The sequence below is a fragment of the Tympanuchus pallidicinctus genome, unplaced genomic scaffold (genome assembly GCF_026119805.1).
Source record: "Tympanuchus pallidicinctus isolate F22 unplaced genomic scaffold, pur_lepc_1.0 scaffold5, whole genome shotgun sequence".
Classification (NCBI taxonomy): domain Eukaryota; kingdom Metazoa; phylum Chordata; class Aves; order Galliformes; family Phasianidae; genus Tympanuchus; species Tympanuchus pallidicinctus.
The window spans coordinates 42,850,682-42,870,085 of NW_026294769.1; the positions used below are offsets into that span (position 1 = coordinate 42,850,682).

The 19,404-nt window shown below is 44.7% G+C and overlaps 2 protein-coding genes across 3 annotated transcripts; both read left to right on the forward strand.

The window, feature by feature from the left end:
- The first annotated feature begins 755 nt into the window (after positions 1 to 755).
- On the forward strand, positions 756 to 2,029 carry RRS1 (ribosome biogenesis regulator 1 homolog). The gene has a single exon (XM_052703932.1). It carries the CDS (start codon positions 822 to 824, stop codon positions 1,890 to 1,892), a length of 1,071 nt encoding a protein of 356 aa, XP_052559892.1. The 5' UTR covers positions 756 to 821; the 3' UTR covers positions 1,893 to 2,029.
- Positions 2,030 to 2,987: 958 nt separating this feature from the next.
- On the forward strand, positions 2,988 to 19,315 carry ADHFE1 (alcohol dehydrogenase iron containing 1). 2 transcript variants are annotated; one of them, XM_052704109.1, is made up of 15 exons: positions 2,988 to 3,098; positions 3,309 to 3,346; positions 6,345 to 6,388; positions 6,561 to 6,614; positions 6,918 to 7,072; positions 7,233 to 7,429; positions 8,031 to 8,108; positions 9,198 to 9,303; positions 9,822 to 9,974; positions 11,003 to 11,101; positions 12,018 to 12,096; positions 12,253 to 12,349; positions 15,500 to 15,657; positions 17,455 to 17,581; positions 18,174 to 19,315. In XM_052704109.1, exons 1-14 carry the CDS (start codon positions 3,043 to 3,045, stop codon positions 17,536 to 17,538), a joined length of 1,398 nt encoding a protein of 465 aa, XP_052560069.1. In that variant the 5' UTR covers positions 2,988 to 3,042; the 3' UTR covers positions 17,539 to 17,581; positions 18,174 to 19,315. The 2 variants fall into 2 exon arrangements, with proteins under 2 accessions (XP_052560069.1, XP_052560068.1); XM_052704108.1 differs by lacking the exon at positions 18,174 to 19,315 and having other exon boundaries at positions 17,455 to 17,888.
- Positions 19,316 to 19,404: the final 89 nt, after the last annotated feature.

Genomic DNA, 19,404 nt, shown 5'->3' on the forward strand with positions numbered 1-19,404 from the left:
GGAAGCCTATTCCAGTGCTTAACCACCCTTTCTGCAAAGAAGGGTTGATATCCTGATATCCAACCTAAACCTCCCCTGGTGCAACTAGAGGCCATTTCCCCTCATCCTGTCACCAGTAAGAAGAAACCAACCCCACTCTTACTGTAAGCACCTTTCAGATATTGAAAGAGAGCAGTAAGGTCTCCCCTCAGCCTCCTTTTCCCCAGACTCAACAGCCTCAGTTCCTTCAGTCTCTCCCTGTAGGCCACATTCTCCAGGCCCTTCACCACCCTGTTGCCCTTTTTTGGACCTGCTCCAGCACCTCAGTATCCTTTCTGTACTGAGGTGCCCAAAACTGAACACAGTACTCGAGGTGAGGCCTCACCAGTGCTGAGTACAGGGGCAGGACGACTTCCCCAGTCCTGCTCCCCACACCATTCCTGATACAAGCCAGGATGCCGTTGGCCTTCTTGGCCACCTGGGCACACTGTTGGCTCTTATTCAGCTGACTGTCCATCAGTAAGTACATCAAGGTCCCTTTCCCTAAGGCACTCCTCCTGCCTGGGGTTTCAGCACCCCTCACACTAACCCTGTCTCATGCTGGGGCTAAATGCAATGCCTGTTTTGCAACCATTACACAACCGGGCGAGGGGTTACGGAAGCCCTCGGGGAACAGAAGGAGCAGCAGGGTGGCGAACAGCTCCCGGCAGTCACTGCAGGCCCGTAGGCGGGCAGGCCTACAGCTCCCGGCAGGCCGGGCGCCGCACGTAGTTCCGTCGCGCTGACTCGAAAGGGCCGCGCCGCGCTTCCTGCGCTCGGGCGGCCACACGCGGCCCGCCACCATGGCGGCCGTGCGCGTGGAGGAGGTGCTGGCGGCGGCGGCCCAAGAGCAGCAGCAGCCGCGGAGCCTGCAGGTGGAGAAGGAGCTGGAGCTGGAGTTCGACCTGGGCAACCTGCTGGCGCTGGACCCCAACCCACCGCCGGCCGCGGCGCTGCGCGGGGCCGGGCCGCGGCGGGAGTCGCAGCTGCGGGCGCTGGCCCGGGACAACGCGCAGCTGCTGGCGGCGCGGCTGTGGGAGCTGCCGGCCGAGCGGGCGGACGGGGCGGCGGGGCCGCTGGTGGCGCGGCTGCCCGAGCCCGCCTTCCGCCTGCCGCGGGAGAAGCCGCCGCCGCGCCCGAAGCCCCCCACGCGCTGGGAGCAGTTCGCCCGGCTGAAGGGCATCCGGCGCCGCAAGCGGACCTCGCTGGTGTGGGACGAGCAGGCCAAGGAGTGGCGGAGGCGCTGGGGGTACCGGCGGGCGGGCGGCGACCCCGGCCGCGCCTGGCTGGCGGAGGTGCCGGCGGGCGCCGACCCGGAGGAGGACCAGCTCGCCAAGCTGCGGCGCGCTAAGCGCGAGCGGGTGGCCCGTAACGAGCTCAACCGGCTGCGGAACCTGGCCCGGGCGCACCGCTCCGCCGCTGCCGCTCCGCTGCACCCCACGGGCCACCAGAGCCGCCAGGAGCTGGGCCTGGCCGCGCGCGTGGCCCGCGTCTCCACCGCCTCGCTCGGCCGCTTCCAGCCGCGGCTGCCCAAGGAGCCGGCCGAGCCGCCCTCCCGCGACGGCGGCAAGAAACGGCGCTTCGGGCCGCTGCTGGGTGACTTGGCTGCCGAGCGCGGGCGGCAGCTGGAGCTGCTGCGGGGCATGAGCGCCAAGAAGCCGGCTCTGGACATCACCCGCGCCGTCAATAAGCAGCTTCGCGAGGAGGACGCCGAGGCGGCCGCCGCCAAGGGCAAGAAGCGGGCGCAGCGTGGCAAGCGGGGCCGCCGGCAGCAGCAGCGGCCCGGGAAGAGGAGCGGCGGAGGCAAGAAGGGCGGCGCGGCCCGCAGGCAGCAGCGACCTGCCGGAGGTGGTGGGAGGAGGAAGAAGGCTTGAGGGACTGCCGGCCTGCGGGCCACCAAGGGATCGGCGCTGCAGGCACTGAGCGACTGCGTGCGAGGGGTGCGAAGGGACAGCTCTGCCGCTGTGCGGCACACACCTCTGTCAATAAACACCCTTTGGTCTTTGTAAAATGTCTTGTGCGTGGCTCCTGTGGGATGGCCGGGTGGCAGCTCCCATGCCCAGCAATGGGGAGAACAGGGCTCGGCAGCAGGGTGCAGCCTGAGCTGTCCATGTTGTCAGACTGATAGCAGATGTAGTTGAAGTGGGCCAAGCGTTGGGTTCTGCATTTTAGTTGCAACAACCCCAGGCAGCCCTACAGGCTTAGGGAGGAGTGGCTGGAAAGCTGCCTGAGGGAAAGGGACCTTGGTGTACTTGATGGCTGAATATAAGCCAGCAGTGTGACCAGGTGGCCAAGAAGGCCAGCGGCATCCTGGCTTGTATCCGGAATGGTGTGGTATTCAGGACTGGGGATGTCATCCTGCCCCTGTACTCAGCACTGGTGAGGCCTCACCTCGAGTACTGTGTTCAGTTTTGGGCGCCTCAGTACAGAAAGGATACTGAGGTGCTGGAGCAGGTCCAAAAAAGGGCAACAAGGTGGTGAAGGGCCTGGAGAATGTGGCCTACGGGGAGAGACTGAAGGAACTGAGGCTGTTGAGTCTGGGGAAAAGGAGGCTGAGGGGAGACCTTATTGTTCTCTTCCAATATCTGAAAGGTGCTTACAGTGAGAGTGGGGTTGGTTTCTTCTCACCGGTGACAGGTGACAGGATGAGGGGAAATGGCCTCGAGTCACACCCGAGTCGAGGGGAGGTTTAGGTTGGGTATCCGGAAACACTTATTTACAGAAAGGTGGTTAAGCACTGGAATAGGCTTCCCGGTTGAGTCACCATCCCTGGATGTGTTTAAAAACCATTTGGATATGGCGCTCAGGGACGCGATTTAGCGCGTTGTTAGGGTAGCACGGTTAGGTTGCGGCTGTACTTGACCATCTTTAAGGTCTTTTCCAACCTGAGCGATTCAAAACAAGAGCTCTCAGTACATTACTACTGCTGAGCGGTGAGCGCTGCAGCCAAACGCCCCGGCGTCCCGCCCAGCGGCGCCACACGGTTGGTCCCGGCGCGGCCGTCCCAGCAGTCCCCGCAGCGCGATGGCGGCAGGGCGGGACAGGGCTGTGCGCCTCCTGCGGCAGCTGCAGCGGGCGGCGTGAGTGCGGCCGGGCCGGGGGCCGAGGGGACGGGCGGGGAGCAGCAGGGGGCGGCATGCACCGTGCGTTCGGACGGGGTGGCCGAATACCTGCAAGAGGCTCTGAGGAATTTGCGGGTTTTCTGCTTTAGTTATACCTTTTAAATGTCACTTTTGGTTTTGTGTTTTTTGTTTGGTTGTTGTTGTTGTTTTTTCTTTCCTGCTATCTAGATGTCGGTGCCCGACTCACAGCCACACTTATTCCCAAGGTATGGTTTAAATTGTGTGTCTGAAATAATTCTGCATGAGACCGTGGCCATTAGTTACACATACTGCCTGTGTAGAGGGTGCATGTAACAGGTAGAAAAGAGAGCAGTGAGAGCATAAGGTGAGCAGCCTCTTATTTTGCAGCTGTACAATAAAAAAGATTTTTGTTGGAGAGATCCCGTGTCTCCATGTAAGCTGCAGCCAGGGTCTCCTGTCCTCTTTCCCCCTGCTAAAAGGCTGCACAGAAGCTGGCTGCTGCTGGGCATAGAGTCATACAGTCACAGCGTGTCCTGAGTTGGAGAGGACCTACACAGATCACTGAGTCCAACTCCTGACTACACAGAGCCACATAAAAATCAAGCCCTCAGTCTGAGAGTGCTGTCCAAATGCTCTTTGAACTCTGGCAGCTTGGGGCCATGCCCAGTGCCCTGGGCAGCTCATTCCATGCCCACCGCCCTGTGGCGCAGACCCTTTCCCTAACAGCAGCTGCCCCTCCCCTCACGCAGCTCCATGCCGTTCCCTCGAGCCCTGTCGCTGTCACAGAGCAGAGCTCAGCGCTGCCCTCTGTTCCCTGAGGAGCTGCAGCTGCCATCAGGCCTCCCCTCAGCTCCTCTGCTCTGCGCTGGGCAAACCAAGGCACTTCAGGTGATCCTCATATATCTTGCCTTCCAGACGCTTCCGCATCTTTGTAGCTCTCCTGTGGACTCTCTCTAATAGTTGTCTGCCATGTGTACTAGACTCAGAACAGTTTATTACATTTTTGTTTATTACTTCTTTTCCATTTGTCATGGCATAAGTTGGGCTTTCCATTCCCAACCCTCCCTTCTCTTGCCTGAACAACTCCTGCATATCTTCTTTGATCACACAACATGCTGTTCGGAGCTCTTCTCTCCCTTACTGCATTTCTCTGAAGCTTCTCATGCTGGACCACCTCCTTTGGCAAGTACAGTATCTACAGCTGGACAGTAGTTCTGCTGTCACCTGAGCCATCTCATCTTCACAACTGCATCTGAGCGGGAAAATGTGTGTCTGTTATGCTTTAAAAAGAATCAAATGAAGTGAGTAAAAAGGAGCTATTCACAAAAGTGTGCTTTAATGTGGGGATTGCCATCTCAGGCTTTTTATGCAGTCGGTCCAGAGGAGGTGAGTCACTTAGATCAGGCTTAAGGAACACGAGCAGGAGAAGCCACACTGGTGATGGAAGTGCCTTTGCAGGAGCTTCTGTTCTGGGAGTCCAGGATAATAACCATGTGCTGTTTAATTTCCATATGTTCTCATTCCCCACATTTCACTCTTTATACTCTAAGAGTACAATACAAGATACAATAGATATAATTTTTGTAAGAATTGATATTTGGGGCTGTAATTTCAGTAATGAGTGGTTCTGAGTGGCTTTGTTTCTTGTGCTTTATTGAAGACACTTTTTAAAGAATGATCATTGCCATTTTACATGTGGAAAAGCTAATATACGTTCAAGTCATTATTTTGCCCAAGCAAGCAAGACAAAAGCACAGCTGAGAAATACAATCTCATTTTTTTCTGCTTGATTACTTCCTCAGTCAGTTCAAACTAAACCTTTGTAACTAGAAATCTTAATTAAGAATGCTCTCCAAGTTTTAGGCAGAAATTGATTGTTCAAAGTAGCAACAGGATATCAGTTCCATATGTTTGTAAGTAACAGGAATTGGCTTAACAGTGACTAGCAAATATATATATATATATATATATATTGTTCATTGTGATTGTTGGCAGTGTTGAGGGAAATGCTGCAGTTTTTGAACTCACCAAAATTCTTCCTGTAAGTTAGGTTTTGCACAGGAGAATAACAGCAGGTCACCTATTATAACATCAGGAAGCAAGTGAGTAAATCTCTTGGACAAGTTAAGTTAATGACTGGGAGTGCAGCACATCCATGCTTCAGGAGAGGTCAAACATGTACAGCCTGGCAAGAGATGGCAATGAAAGAGCGGACAGCAGCTGGCCTGGGCTTGAATAGAATGCACATAAAGGACTTTAATACATCTATCTGTTACTGTTGTGGGTCAGTGCTTCAGAGCACCCTGGAGTGTCTGTAAGACTCATTATGGCTTCACTCATTGGATCTGAATCCAAATCACATTTTTTTCAATTAATTAAGGCATGACTTCAGCTGGAAGAGTAGAATGCCTCATCTGATCCTTTCTTGAAGAAGAATGGACTGTTTCAGTTGATGTGGTTTGTTTCACTTTGTGACAGCGTCAGGATATGCAAAAGAGAATTTTGTGAAAGTTCATGTGGGAATGATACAGCGAAGAGAAGATATTATTGAAATACTGTCCTTACACATACATTTTTTGTACTAAATGATGTTGGTAGTAACATCGATTCATATAAAAGCTCTATCTATTATTAGCTATGCATGCAGTTTCTTAATTTTCAAGCGAGCAGTTAAGTGTCACCTATAAGTTCAGAACCAGTTGGAAGTAAAAAGAAGTATAAACACCTATCATAACAGTTTCCACACGTGCAAAAGGCACTTTCAATTCAGAGGTGTATGGAGGATGTCTCTTGTTTTTGTCATGCAAGTTGTTTTGAAAGTTAGCACATAGGCCCTGCACATTTGTAACAACTCTGAAACAGTATGGAGCATTCTGTATGCCCTGCAGATACTCAGCTGCTTGTATTTATCAAATATGCATAAATATTCATACATATTACAAGTTCTTGTGCAAATTTCCTGCTAACTTACTCAGGTTGTATAGGAAAGAAATCTTAAGGAATGAAAAACTATTTTGAATCATATGAATCAAAAGAACTCAAATGATTCTATGATTCTAAGTACTAAGATCATTTAACCACTCCAACAGCTGAGCACAAAATGGGTGTTACCCAGAGAAGCAAAGATGACCTGTGCCAATGTTTTGGTGATTTTAAAATGAAAGAAATCTATCTTTTTAGTATTGCTGTAGAGACTGAGGCCACTATCTGTTCCTTAATTTTAATGTTTAATTTTCATTTCAGTTCCTGAACGGGCTACCCTGAGAAATACAGACTATGCATTTGAGGTAGATTTAATAATAAAGTAAATTTGATTTTAAAATAATATGCTTTTTACTATCAAGTATGGCATTTAACAAGTGCTTACATTAGTAAATATTCAAATTTCATCTTGATTGCTTGGGGCTTGATGACATATCTTCACTTTTTCTCAGAAAAATTACGTTCTTTATTTTGCAGATGGCCATTTCAAACATCCGATATGGAGAAGGAGTCACTAAAGAGATTGGCATGGTAAGCATTGTTAATGCAAATCCATCACTGGGGAAGAGTTATTTTCCAAAAGGCTGCTGGTGCTGACAGTCCATTTAATATGTGAAAGCTCATATATTGTGTATCTGAACCTCCACTGTATGCCCATATATGTAAGTATCTGCAACTCCTCTCTTCTTTAGCTATTATTGTTTCAAAAGTCTTACAAGAAGCAACTGCTTCTCAAGGTTTCACTAAATGATTCAGCTGTTTCGGTGTAGAATTTAAATAGGTCAGTGTGTGATTCCACACCAACTGTTTGTTTTAATTTCATTGTTATTGTAGGACCTGCAGAATCTGGGGGCTAAAAGAGTTTGTTTGATGACAGATAGAAACCTCTCCCAACTCCCTCCTGTAGATGCAGTGTTGAATTCCTTGACAACATCTGGTATAAACTTTCAGATGTATGATAACGTCCGGGTGGAGCCAACAGACCAGAGGTATTGCTTCTGACAGCATGTTTTTTGAAGGGGCGCTGAGGCTTTTCAGCGTGCCTTGCAGCTATTTCAACACCTCTTTGTGACCTGTAAACCACCCTTAATTGCTTCCCCTGTGCTGTTATTCCCATGACTAATTGGAAAGCTTTCCTTGTTTCCCAAGTTTCCTGGATGCCATCGAATTTGCTAAAAAGGGGGAATTTGATGCCTATGTTGCCGTTGGAGGTGGGTCTGTGATAGATACCTGTAAGGCTGCCAACCTGTATGCCTCCAGCCCTACGTCAGACTTCTTGGATTATGTCAACGCTCCTATAGGGAAGGGAAAGGCTGTCACTGTGCCCCTTAAGCCACTCATTGCAGGTAAAGCAGTGGAGGCGAGTGTGGGGGGTGAGGGAGAAGAGAAAAGGATCAGTTCTGTGGTCTGCACATATTTCTACTGAAATCAGTTTGCTGTCTTCTTTTCCCCTCCCTTTGGGCTTACTTTTCCTTTAGCTGTATTCAGCAGTAAATCTGCTGTTTGCTTCACAGATTTTGTCATTAATTGGTCTTGTTGAGCTGAGTGTGACAACCCTTTACCAAGAAAAGCAATCAAAGAGGCTATTTTTTGACCCATTGGCTTCCAATCAAGAATACTTCCAGTATTTCTTGGATCTTGCACTTGTGGTGGCACTATTATTGTATTTTTATTTACTTGTTGTGAATATTTGTTATCTATTAATTATTTGTTTTTATTTATTGGTTGTGAGTGCCTCCTCCCTGGAAGCATTCAAGGCCAGGCTGGATGGGGCTTTGAGCAACCTTGTCTAGTGGGAGGTGTCCCTGCCTAAAACAGGGGTTGGAACTACACGATCTTAAAGGTCCCTTCCAACCGAAACCGTTCTATGATTCCATGATTTATTTTGTATTTTGTGTTAATGAGTATTATTTATTATATGTTACTGTCCTTGTTCTTTTTGTGAAGTGCCGACAACAGCTGGAACTGGAAGCGAAACCACTGGTGTTGCCATTTTTGACTTCAAAGAGCTTAAAGTAAAAACTGGTGAGACTTTTTGTTTGCTATTCCAAACAATTTTTGTGTCCCAATGTCTTCATCATTTCCTCGTCTTGAACAAGAGGGATACTGCCTGTCATTTCAGATGTCATTTCATTTGATTCAACTGCCACAGACAAATTTGAAGCTTAAAGGTTTCCTCCTCAAATTAAATTTATAGCATATTAACATAATGAAATGCCTGTGCAATACAGTGGATTACAATTTGAAGGCAAACCAGGATACTAAAATCCTTCAAGTCTTTAAGTGGCAGAAAATGTTAATGGCAAAGGAAATTTATACTTACATTCAAGGTCAACCAACTGTTCCTTATTTCCTCTGTATTTTTCTGTCTGTTTTTAAGACTTATGCTTCTTTGTTTTGTAATTGCAACCAAATGTTCCCTTTCCTGACTTCTGAAACCTTGGGCCTGAGATGCTGTGCAAATAAAGGGCACTGTCTTCCTTTGACCTTTTCATCCCTGGAAAACAAGAATTACAGCTAAAATGTCATCTTAAGCTTCACAGCTATTTTGAGGTTTTATTTCAAAACATGTGGATTTTATATGCTATGTCTGCAGTGGCTGGGACCCAAACGTGTGTGCTAAGAAATTGTGACTGTAGCTCAGAGTTTTGTAATCTATATGTAGTCAGTCAGTCAGTCTGTCTGCATGGCTCTCTCTGTCTCTCAAAGCTACATCTGTGTCACCTTAACCATGGTATGAAGGCAGAGATTACAGATCTGAGATATGATAAATATCAATGTATGGTGGAAACAAACCAGTGCTCCTCTGATTCCTAGAGCTGTTCACAAGAGATACAAATTTAAGAGTGATGTTGCAGATGTCATTCAGCACAGATGTTTTAAAAGTACAGTCTGCTCAAGGAGAGTGACAGAGAACACTGGCATAATTTACTTCAGGCAACAGTCTCTTATGGGGACTTCAGTAAGATTTAGATTCATAGATCTTGCTCTCACTTCTCTCCCTTTGCTTTTCTCTGTGTATTTTCAAATCATTTTCCTTCTTTATGTATTGAACATTAAACTTGTGTGGTCCTGTTTTGTTGTAAAAACTCATTTGCCTCAAATATATTGCAGGTATTGCTTCAAGAGCCATCAAGCCAACACTGGGCCTCATTGATCCTTTGCACACACTGTCTATGCCTGAGCGAATAGTGGCCAACAGTGGCTTTGATGTGCTTTGGTGAGTTTTCTGTGTAGGCTACTCCTTGATTTTATTGCAATTTTCCATTTTTGCTACAGTGGTTGTAGAAGAAGTGTACTTGAGGAGTAGAAAATGATCTTTTTTTCTTCCTCTCTTGTTCTTATTAAGGTGATCTCTGTTACACTTTTCTCTTCATGTGCTTTTCACTTGTTGGAAAACTAACCTCAGCTTTAACCTACAGCTTCTAACTGCTCAGAGTACACAGAAGTTTATATTCTGGGAGTCAGAACTTGCCTTGCTTCTGGGTGCTGCGTGCATTAGAGTAATAGATGCATAAGGAAACTGTGTGACTTCTCAAGCTTGGTGAGTTGTTCTGAGCTACAATGACCAACGGCATTTCTTTGTAAATAAAGATGTGCTGTCTGTAGTTGGTACCTCTAAGTGTAGCAATGTAGGCAGTACACTTCATGTAACCAGGTTTATGAGTATCTGGGAAATAAGACCTTTGGCAGTGGGCTCTCCCCCTTAAATAATTCATGGTTTGATCTTTCTTTTAGCCATGCTCTTGAGTCATACACCGCTCTTCCGTACAAGATGCGCAGTCCCTGCCCTTCAAATCCAATCAACAGACCAGCTTACCAAGGCAGCAACCCCATCAGTGATGTCTGGGCTCTTCATGCTCTACGCATTGTAGCTAAATATTTGAAAAGGTAATACCTTTAGCAGCCATCCCTCCTCACAGAATATTTAGTCTTCAGCGCTCAAAAAGAAGGATTTGAGTTTGAAGTAATGTATTAAACCTACATTTTCTACATTTAATTCCTCCTGAATTAGGATTACTCCTGTAGAGTTAGCTTTTTAATGCTTCTATGGATCTATTTTAGAAGTCCTCAATAAAAAGTATTCATAGTCACTCAGTTACCATGAGAGAAAAAATCATGTTGTTTTGAAGAGACATTGTAAGGGGAATATGTAACAAACTGAGTAAGATAATGCTGGTGTCATTTTCATGGCTTTTAGTGTAAATTAGTATACACATGCATCCATTGAGAAGATAACCGTGTAGAAGAGAATTCACATAAATATGTGCAAAGTTATGTTTTTACTGAAAACAGTTAATGCCTTCAGTTTAAATGAAGTTTTGACTTTACTGGGAGTTGGATTTGATCCTTACCAATGAAGTTTTGGTCTGTATAAAATTTTTATATACAATGTAAGTTTATGTTAAAGATCACTATGTTACTTTGTTAAAGACTTTTTACAATACCTGGCCATTCTAAATGTTTTCTGTTGTTCTATGGAATCTATTCCTGAGACTTTTTATCCATGTTGTTCACCTCTACAAGCAGCCTGATGTGAGGGAAGGCAGGGAAGTTTGACAGATGGTAGGATTCAGAGCAGCACCTACTGAGATAGTCCTGGATCTGCACATGGGGTTGTCTAAATTCTTTGACAGAATTGTTGAAACCACCACTAAATTGGATACAGCTAATTTCACTCTATTTACTCAGTTTTAGCAAAGTGAAAGGAAATGGCCTTCACTGAAGCAGTTTGATCTTCTGATCAGGATTGCTCTTTGGCTGAAGTGACAAACTGATCCCATTTCCAGCATTTTTCTCTCAGCTTATCTGGAAGATTTTTTCTAAATCTGTAAAAAAACTTTTTTCCCTTCTCTGTCCTGATTTTCCACCATTTCCATATGGGAATTCACTGGTACCATTGTCTCCATGTTGTGCAGAGCCATCAGAAACCCTGAAGATCGTGAAGCAAGAGCCAACATGCACCTTGCAAGTGCTTTTGCTGGTATTGGCTTTGGCAACGCTGGTGTTCATCTCTGGTAAGTACAGGAGATGTTAATCCCTTCACAGACACTGCTGCCCTTTTTTCCAGGGTATATGATAAGACACTGTTGCATATTGCTGCTTATCTCAGGGAGAGCCATATGTTGTGAGACGTTGATAGTTCTTGGCGTGTACATGTATGAAGGTTGTGTATTCTGGCTTGTGATACTCCAGTCCAGTCTTGTGAGATTTCCAAAACGTGGCCCTCTTTACCTTTCCTGAGTGAAGAGCATAGAATACTCTTACTCCATAAGAGTAAAAACTGTGATTGGAGAAAAAGAATCGAGGACAGCTAAAATGTTGAATTCTTTATCAGCTGCTTTGCAGTCAGGCAGCACTGGGTAGCCTTGTGCCATTCCTCAACTGCTGCAATTGGCAGAATTTGCCCATGGGGCAGGTTCAGCAGGTTGAAAGGAGCTGTAGTAACATTGTAATGTAAACGAGTTTCCTGTGGATGAAAATCTCAGACAAGCAAAGTTGAAGCCTGAATTATTATTTTCTTTCATTTCTTTTGGTTGAGCAAGTCCACTCTTTAGTTATATTTTAACAACATAGTTTATTTTTCTTATGCAGGGTGATCAGGTGGGGGTGTAAAATTTGTTAATTTTGGCATGTTTGCATTACTTTAATATTTGAGCATCTTTTCATCGAGTCAGTGGAGTGATACAAGAACTTCACACTCACAGTGCAAGGAGCTGCTGCTCTTGCTGTGTTCACAGCTGGGTTGCTACGGTGCAGAAAGTGAGGGTTATCTGTAGCCAACATCCATACTGTATCTGTGCCTAACATCCTTTGTGTGTCTGTGCCTGAGAGACTTGCATACAGAAGGCTGACTGCACAAGGGGCTGAACATACATTTTCCAAATACCAGGCAAGTTGCCCTAATTTCTTTCTCTCTGTTCTCTGTTCCAGCCATGGAATGTCTTACCCTATTTCTGGTTTGGTGAAAACTTATAAACCAAAGGATTATAATGTGGATCACTCTTTAGTGGTAAAACTTGATTCATTTTTGCTTTCTTATCATACATTTCAATTCCTCATCATCTCACATTAATGAGTGCCAGAGCACATTGAAAATGCAAATGGATGTGCTATTGATGTGTTTATATATACATATATATATACATATATTTTTTATTTTTTCCAGCCACATGGCCTTTCTGTGGTGCTGACATCCCCAGCAGTGTTTGCTTTCACAGCACAGGTAAATCCTGAGCGGCACTTGGAAGCTGCAGAGATATTAGGTAAGGATCTCTATCGATTCAACTTACTCATATTTACAAAAATTGTTCCAAAATGTCTTTTGGGGCAGGAAAATAAAAGAGTGTGGAAGCAATTGTAGTGGCTGTTGTGGAGTTTTTCTGTTTAAAAAACAAATGTTGGTTTCTGGAGTCTCATTTTTTTGTATTGAATAATATAATTAGAGAAGAAAACTGGAGAACTCTGCTTCTTGGCTAGAAAACTGGAAAGCTGACATGAACTATAGATAATTGTGTAAATCAACAGAGCATAACTGTGATTGTGCTTTATGGAGAGAAGTTACTGTAGTGTTGATGCCATAAAACAAACTGGTACTCAAGTGCATCTGTTACCTAAAAGAAAGTATTTTGCCTAACAAATTCCCTCCTGTTGCAATGAATTAGGACAGTGATGTTCTGGATCACTCCCGTTCTTTCTGAGATCAAACTGTAACTGTGGCTGTCAGTCCTTCTAACGTAGGCCTAAGCTTATTTGTAGGTGATAGAATTTCTGAGTGGACAACTTCAAGGGAAAGCACTGCGTAGCTGTTCTGCTGTCACATCTGTGGTGGCTCAGAAGAGGGCTTTTCTGCTTCCTACCGTAATAAAAGTAAATGTTGCAAGCTGACAGCACATGTAAAAAATACATTTTCATACAGCTCTTTGTCAATCTGTGCTCGAAGGTGTCCTGGAGATGAGATACTCTTCATTGCGCCCTCAGTGTTACTGTGTATAATAAACTAGCCTTCAGCTGTGTATTCCTGGAGCTGTTTCCAGTCTAGCTGAGGCAGCATGGCTCTCCCGAGGGCTGTTTTATTTGTATCTGAGGTCGGCTTTTCTGCCTGTGCTACATTCTGTATTGTAGCTGAACTGCTGCTAATACCCGTGCTTGCTATCTTAAGCAGTGAGCAATCACAGTCACATGCACAGCAGTGTAGACAGCAGGGAGAAAGTGGGTAGGGCAACTCTCCTGGTATCTGGAAAATTTGTATTCAATCCCTTGTATGGTCAGCCTTCTGCATGCAAGCCACAGCAATCCAGTCACGTGTGCAACTTCCCTGTACGAGTAATCTGAAGGCATCGTGGCTTTCATCATAGAGTGGGACTTCTGTATAGAGAATGAAAATATCACTGTCACATTAAAGAGGACATGAGATGTGAAAGATGGTCAGAAAAAATAGATTGGTGGGGAGGGATTAATTCAGATTATTTTTTAATTGTGCATTATGAAGTTTGTTCAGCCTTCCTCTGCAGTACACAGTCCTGTCTGTGGTCAGACACAGAATGCAGACGTAGTTGGAATCATATGCAAAGCTACAAAATGCCTGTGCTCCTATAGCAATGACATTCAGCTCACATAAAGCAGACTAAGAAAATGTTGTTGGAAAACTGGTCTGCACAGTGCACATCAGAGGATTTGATCTCTGCCTCACTGATTTTAAAAGTAGGAGTGAAAAAGCAGTTCCTTTAGGTTTTGTGGTATAAACGGCTGCCAGAAATTCTGCCTCTAAAAGCTCCATTAATTTCCTCAATAGAAATTTGAACTATGTTAGTGCCTGCCGTGCTATAAAGTGACTGACTTTGCTGAGATGACACATGGAAATGAACTTGTTAATTCCCACCTGGGCTGTTTACTTTTTATTCAAGTCTGGAATCTAACTGACTCCAGTAGCTAATTCAGATCTGTCACATAGCCAAATACAGTGACTAAGAAAGTATTTTATAACGTGGAGAAGATTACTAAATAGTTACGTTGTATGAATGTGCAGCTGTGAGTTTGGGTACAACCAGAGAAAGCTTAATGCCCCCCTGGGAGGATTCTTAAACAGTTGAAGTAGACGTGTGTGTGGCCAGGTATTTGCAGAGTGCCATCAAAGGCTGATGGGTCCTTCAGGATGATCAAAAAAGAAAGAAACAGAACTATAGCAGTGTTTTGAAATTTTCCTTCACAGCTACTTTTTGCCTCTGTTCCTTTCCCTTTACACTTTACTATCTGAAGAATACTGGATTGCTTTTGTGTTCTAATTACTCCTCTACAGCAAAACCCGGGGTAAACTCAGGTAGCATGGCATAATTCCAGTAGCTAAGTCTTCGTACCAGACTGTGCTGTATGTTATTTATCAAGTTCTCCCAGACAGTCTATACTGCAGTACTGCCACTACTGCTACCCAAACATTTGAGCTACTCAGATGAGCTTGTTACTGTCCTGTTCCCTTAGTCACTCTTGAACTGCCTGAGGATCACAGAAAATATTTTTGCTGTAGCTATGCTGTGTTCTTACTCATTCTCTCAGTGTGGTGCTTGGACCCAGCATAGTTCTTGTGTAACATCATTGAGGTTATGCAGAGAATAAATTTGGCTCGTCTTGCTTGGGAAAGAAGACATATGGAGGAAGCTGTCTTCTATCTGGACATATAATTTTTTAATTTAATACAGTCCTGACCATTCACTGCAGAAAGGGGGGCAGGCTAGGCAAGCTATTCCGTAAGAAATACCAATAACCTTTCATTTTATATTGAAGCTTCCATTGCTGTTCAGCAGATGTTTCGAATATGCCAGTTCCTCCTCTTCAGTTCTGCATTGCTCTGCACATCAGCGCACATTCAAACTTTAGGATTGATTTAAGCCATTAAACATTGCCCTGCCATCTCCTGGTTTTTTCAGCCCACACACTCTTATCCTCTCTTTGAAAGCATAATAGAACAGAATAGGGAGTAGAAAATTGCTTGTCAGCAGTTCCCCCATCCTCTAGATGTCAGCAAACTCAAGGGCTGAAATAAAAGTAGCATTTGGCGCACTGTCCATAAAAATAAACACCGCTGACGTTCCTGTGCTAGCTGCTTTCCTCCCAGCAGTTAGTCAGCCTGAAAAGTGCTTCTCCCTGTGAACACAGAGGGAGAGGAAGTTAACTTCATGTGGCAGTTACTCCTTTTGGCAGCAGTTACCTGCTTCTCCCGCTCTTGTTCTATTTTACTTTTTACTGATTATTCCAGCTTCCAAATGAAGACTGATTCGTCTTCTTACTACGTGTTACTTTTAGAGCAGCGACTGTAATGTATGGATATGTATTCAGCTGATATTATGATTAAATTAAGTCCAGAACAGGCTTCCTCCTCTCTCTCCACCCTACAGTCAAGGCATTATGTCTTATTTTAGGAGCTGACATCCGCACTGCCAGAATCAAAGATGCGGGGTTGATTTTGGCAGACACGCTCCGGAAATTCCTGTTTGATCTGAATGTTGATGATGGCTTAGCTGCAATCGGTTATTCTAAAGCAGACATCCCTGCATTAGTCAAAGGCACTCTGCCTCAGGTAAGACAGAGAGTAAAAGTTTTACTTGTCAAATAAAATAGATTTTTTGAAAAACAGGAGTGTTTCTTTCCAAGCAAATGTGATTTCTAATCCTACATGAAAACAGCTGCAGTGGAGAAAATGAGGCGTAGTCTTTCCTCTGCATAGTTGAAGTTTTTAATTTTTGGTGAGATGGAGTGCATGCTGCATTCTGTTCTTTGCACGGATTTGGTCTCAAATGGACTTGTATTTCATTTACTGTCCTCTCACTGCTCTGATTAATTGTGCTTTGTAAAACAAGATGACCTGGTAGTTTCTCAAACCTCATTTTTGGATATGGGATGTACCACAATGCAGATGTATTTGTGTTCATTAATACCCACACAGGTAGTCCATACAGGTCAGTCTTTGATAAATTTTCCTTTCATCTTGCAGTAGGCTTTCTTCAGAAGCAGCACCCACCCATTCACGTTGATCAGGCAGCACAACTGGTGCTGCTAATAAATCTGCAGGATCCATTCCATGCTGTGAATTGCAGGCTGCAGGCTGGGAACTGTGTTGGGACAAACATCTGTACTCCAAGTTAGAACAGAAATTTGTTTTCCTTTCTAAGTGAATTTGCTGAAACTGATCCTATTCACAACACAGTAGTGAGTCTAACTAGCAAAGAACATCATGTCCCAGGGTGGAAAATGTGGCTGGTTCTGTGTGGGATTTGAGAGGGAGGTGAGGAAAGCTGAAAGCAGGAGGTAGCAGCGTAGCCCACCTAGCCCCGCAAACCTGGCAGTGGCAGCTGAAGGGTTGCTGACCCACAGATTGGGGCACTGTTGGCACGGAGTCGCTCATGGCTGGCACTGTACCAGACTTCCCTGAGTCAGAAGGGAGGAGGCGAGGCCTCGCTGTCTGGGCATCGGTGCATAGCAGGCTTGTGTGGAGGCAGTGCTGGTGCTCTGTGCTGACCAGGGATGAGGAAAGAGATGTCGACTGTACCTGCAAAGTTACTGTTGTAGGTAGAGGTGTGTGCACAAAGCTACACTTTTCAGACTCATCACAGCTCGTGCTAGTCATGGTGGTTACCAGCTGTACCTCAGAGGTGACTTCTTCTCCATGGTGGCCCAGCATTGCAGATAGTAACCTCACAGTGTGCTGGCTGGTCTCACCTGAGAAAAATCAGTGTGCTTGCAGGGATGGATCCACTAGGCAGATAGCAAAACAGGTTGTAGCAGGAGAAACTCCTTTTTGCCAAAGTCACAGCATTCACCTAGAGACTGCTTTGCTGAGAAACAGTGCCTTCCTGCTGTGTCTATGCAGGTGGCTGTAGATCTCCCCAGTGCTTCTGGAAACGTTAAATTCATTGACTATTGAAAGCATAAAGTTACTAATCATAACCATACAGCTCCCTGGTCTTTAAGACATGTTGTAATTTGAAAATATCAGTCCCTAAAGATTGATCTCCTCATTCCAATCTGGCAAATGACTTTTAAAATGGACTCTATTCACTGAATACCTCCCAGCAGTGTATATGGGCCTGTGACAGGCAAGACCCATGTTTGAAGAACTTGACTTTGCAGCTGAATTGCTTTTTAATCTTGCTTCTATGTGTTTAATTGCAAGCAATTTTTGTTTAATAGATTCTTGAAAGTACGATACAATTGATGATGCTTCAACCTTAATTACTTGATTACTTACTTGCAAGATTTTGTTATTCTCTGTGAAGGGCACAAGCACAAAGACACATCATTCAGCCACACACTTAGCTGCTCTTTGATTCAATTTGTTGACAACCTTCCCTAATTCCATTTTTCTTTCATCTTGCAGGAGAGAGTGACTAAACTGTCACCACGTCCCCAAACGGAAGAAGACTTATCTGCCCTCTTTGAGGCCTCCATGAAGCTTTATTAGCTTAAATACTACGCTCAGATGTGTGCTCTTTTCTAACACGAAGGTAATTTCTTACAGATAGGGAGATTTAATTTTTTTTTAGAGAATGGAAGAACTTGGGTGTCTTCCACTTCTGTTCCTTTGTGCACTGCCAAAAAATCAAGGAATTCATCTTTAACTAAACCACACTTAGAAGTGAAGGCTTGGTTGTGTTTTTCCTTGCTCAGTAGGCTGTGGTATTACTTGCATAAAGGTTGAATTGGACATCTAGCTTTACTGAAAGCTTTCTTGTGCTTCAGAGGTGGTTAAAGGTGAAAATTGTTCTTAAAGGGTATTCCAAAACATTTAATAAAATACTGTTTTTATTTCAATTGTCTGTAATTTTACTAGGAAGCCATGCTACTTAAGAAATAGGTGGGATCACTTTAATTAAGGAGGATCAGTTCTCTTGCAGAAAATGTCAACTTGCCATATTCTGGACCACTTTATCATCTTTTTACCATCTTGCTTCACCAGGATGACTTTTGAAGGGGCTACTTTGCTGTTGATAAGGAAAAACATACGTACTTATTACACATTTGGAAGAGGCTTCCAGAGAGTTTGCTTTGGGTTAAAGTTTTGAAAATTATTTTCAGTTATTTGTCTTTTCTTTAAAGATCTATCTAAAGCATGCAGAGAAGGAGCAAATACAGAATGAAGCAAGGTTGCACACTCAGCGGGAACCACGTAACAGCAAGACATCATCCATCACAGTCATTTTGTCTGTGTTCCCCTTTCCTGCTGCGTTCTGTGGAAAGAAACTACCAACCGTATCTTGCTTCTGTGGGAAAGAATTGCTTCTGCTGAGCTTCTGCAGATGCTGCCATTCAGAGCACAGCCACCAGCTTGAGGAAGTGGCACTGTGCTGTGGTTCACTATTAACAAGTGGTGGTGTAGCATGTGGCTGTGAGTGCCCCGCTGGGAGTGCTGGTTAGATGTGGGAATGAGTGTGCGTGTTCAGAGCAGTTAACCAGCTGGTTGGTTGTCAACTGAGAAAGGGAAGTGGGAAAGGAAGAAACAAAACTAAAATTTTAATATTATATATATATATATATATATTTTTAAGTGTACATGGTTGCATGTGCAATTCATTTAAATCAGGTTCTGCTTTATGTTGGACCGTTTCAGCATCAGATACATGCAGTGAGCGCAGCACAAGGCAAATGCAAGAACCCCATAACCACTGGTGTTCTCATTTCTGCCTGCTAGGAAGGGAGCAGTTCTTCAGTCTGTCTGTTGAAGCTGAAGGCTCTGTACATACACCTTTTGTGCTTTTGTGTTGATCTGCTAATCTTAGCACTAACCTGGGATCTGAAGACAAGTAGATCCTGGATGTTGGCATCAGGTCTGTTTCACTGTTCAGTTAAAGCAGGTGGGTGGCTGCTGATCCAAGACCACAGATATTCACAACAGTAAAAGGGATTTAGTGGGCATAGAGACTGCACTGCCAAAATGCCTTAGCCTGTTCTGGAAAGCATGTGTACTTTCCATGTCCTCCAGAATCTTGTCCTCTGAAATTGTCCAGAGGAAACTATCACAAAGGCTGCCTTCATAATAAGTGGCAAGGGATTCATTTTATTGTATTCTGTAAAGCTGCTGTATTTGTACTATTCTGCACTGAGAAAATCTGGTCTTTGTCTTTGAACATGTCTGTATTGTGCACATGAACATGTCATTTCTGTAGGGATGGATGGTGAAATTGTAACTATAAGGGCCCAGTGATGGCTGGGCATTTGTGTGACACCTGAGTGACTGACTGTCGAAGGCCTATAGGATACATCTATTTTTGCCTTGAGATGATACTGGAATGCAAGTAATGAACACTATTGTGCTTGCTATAAACATGAG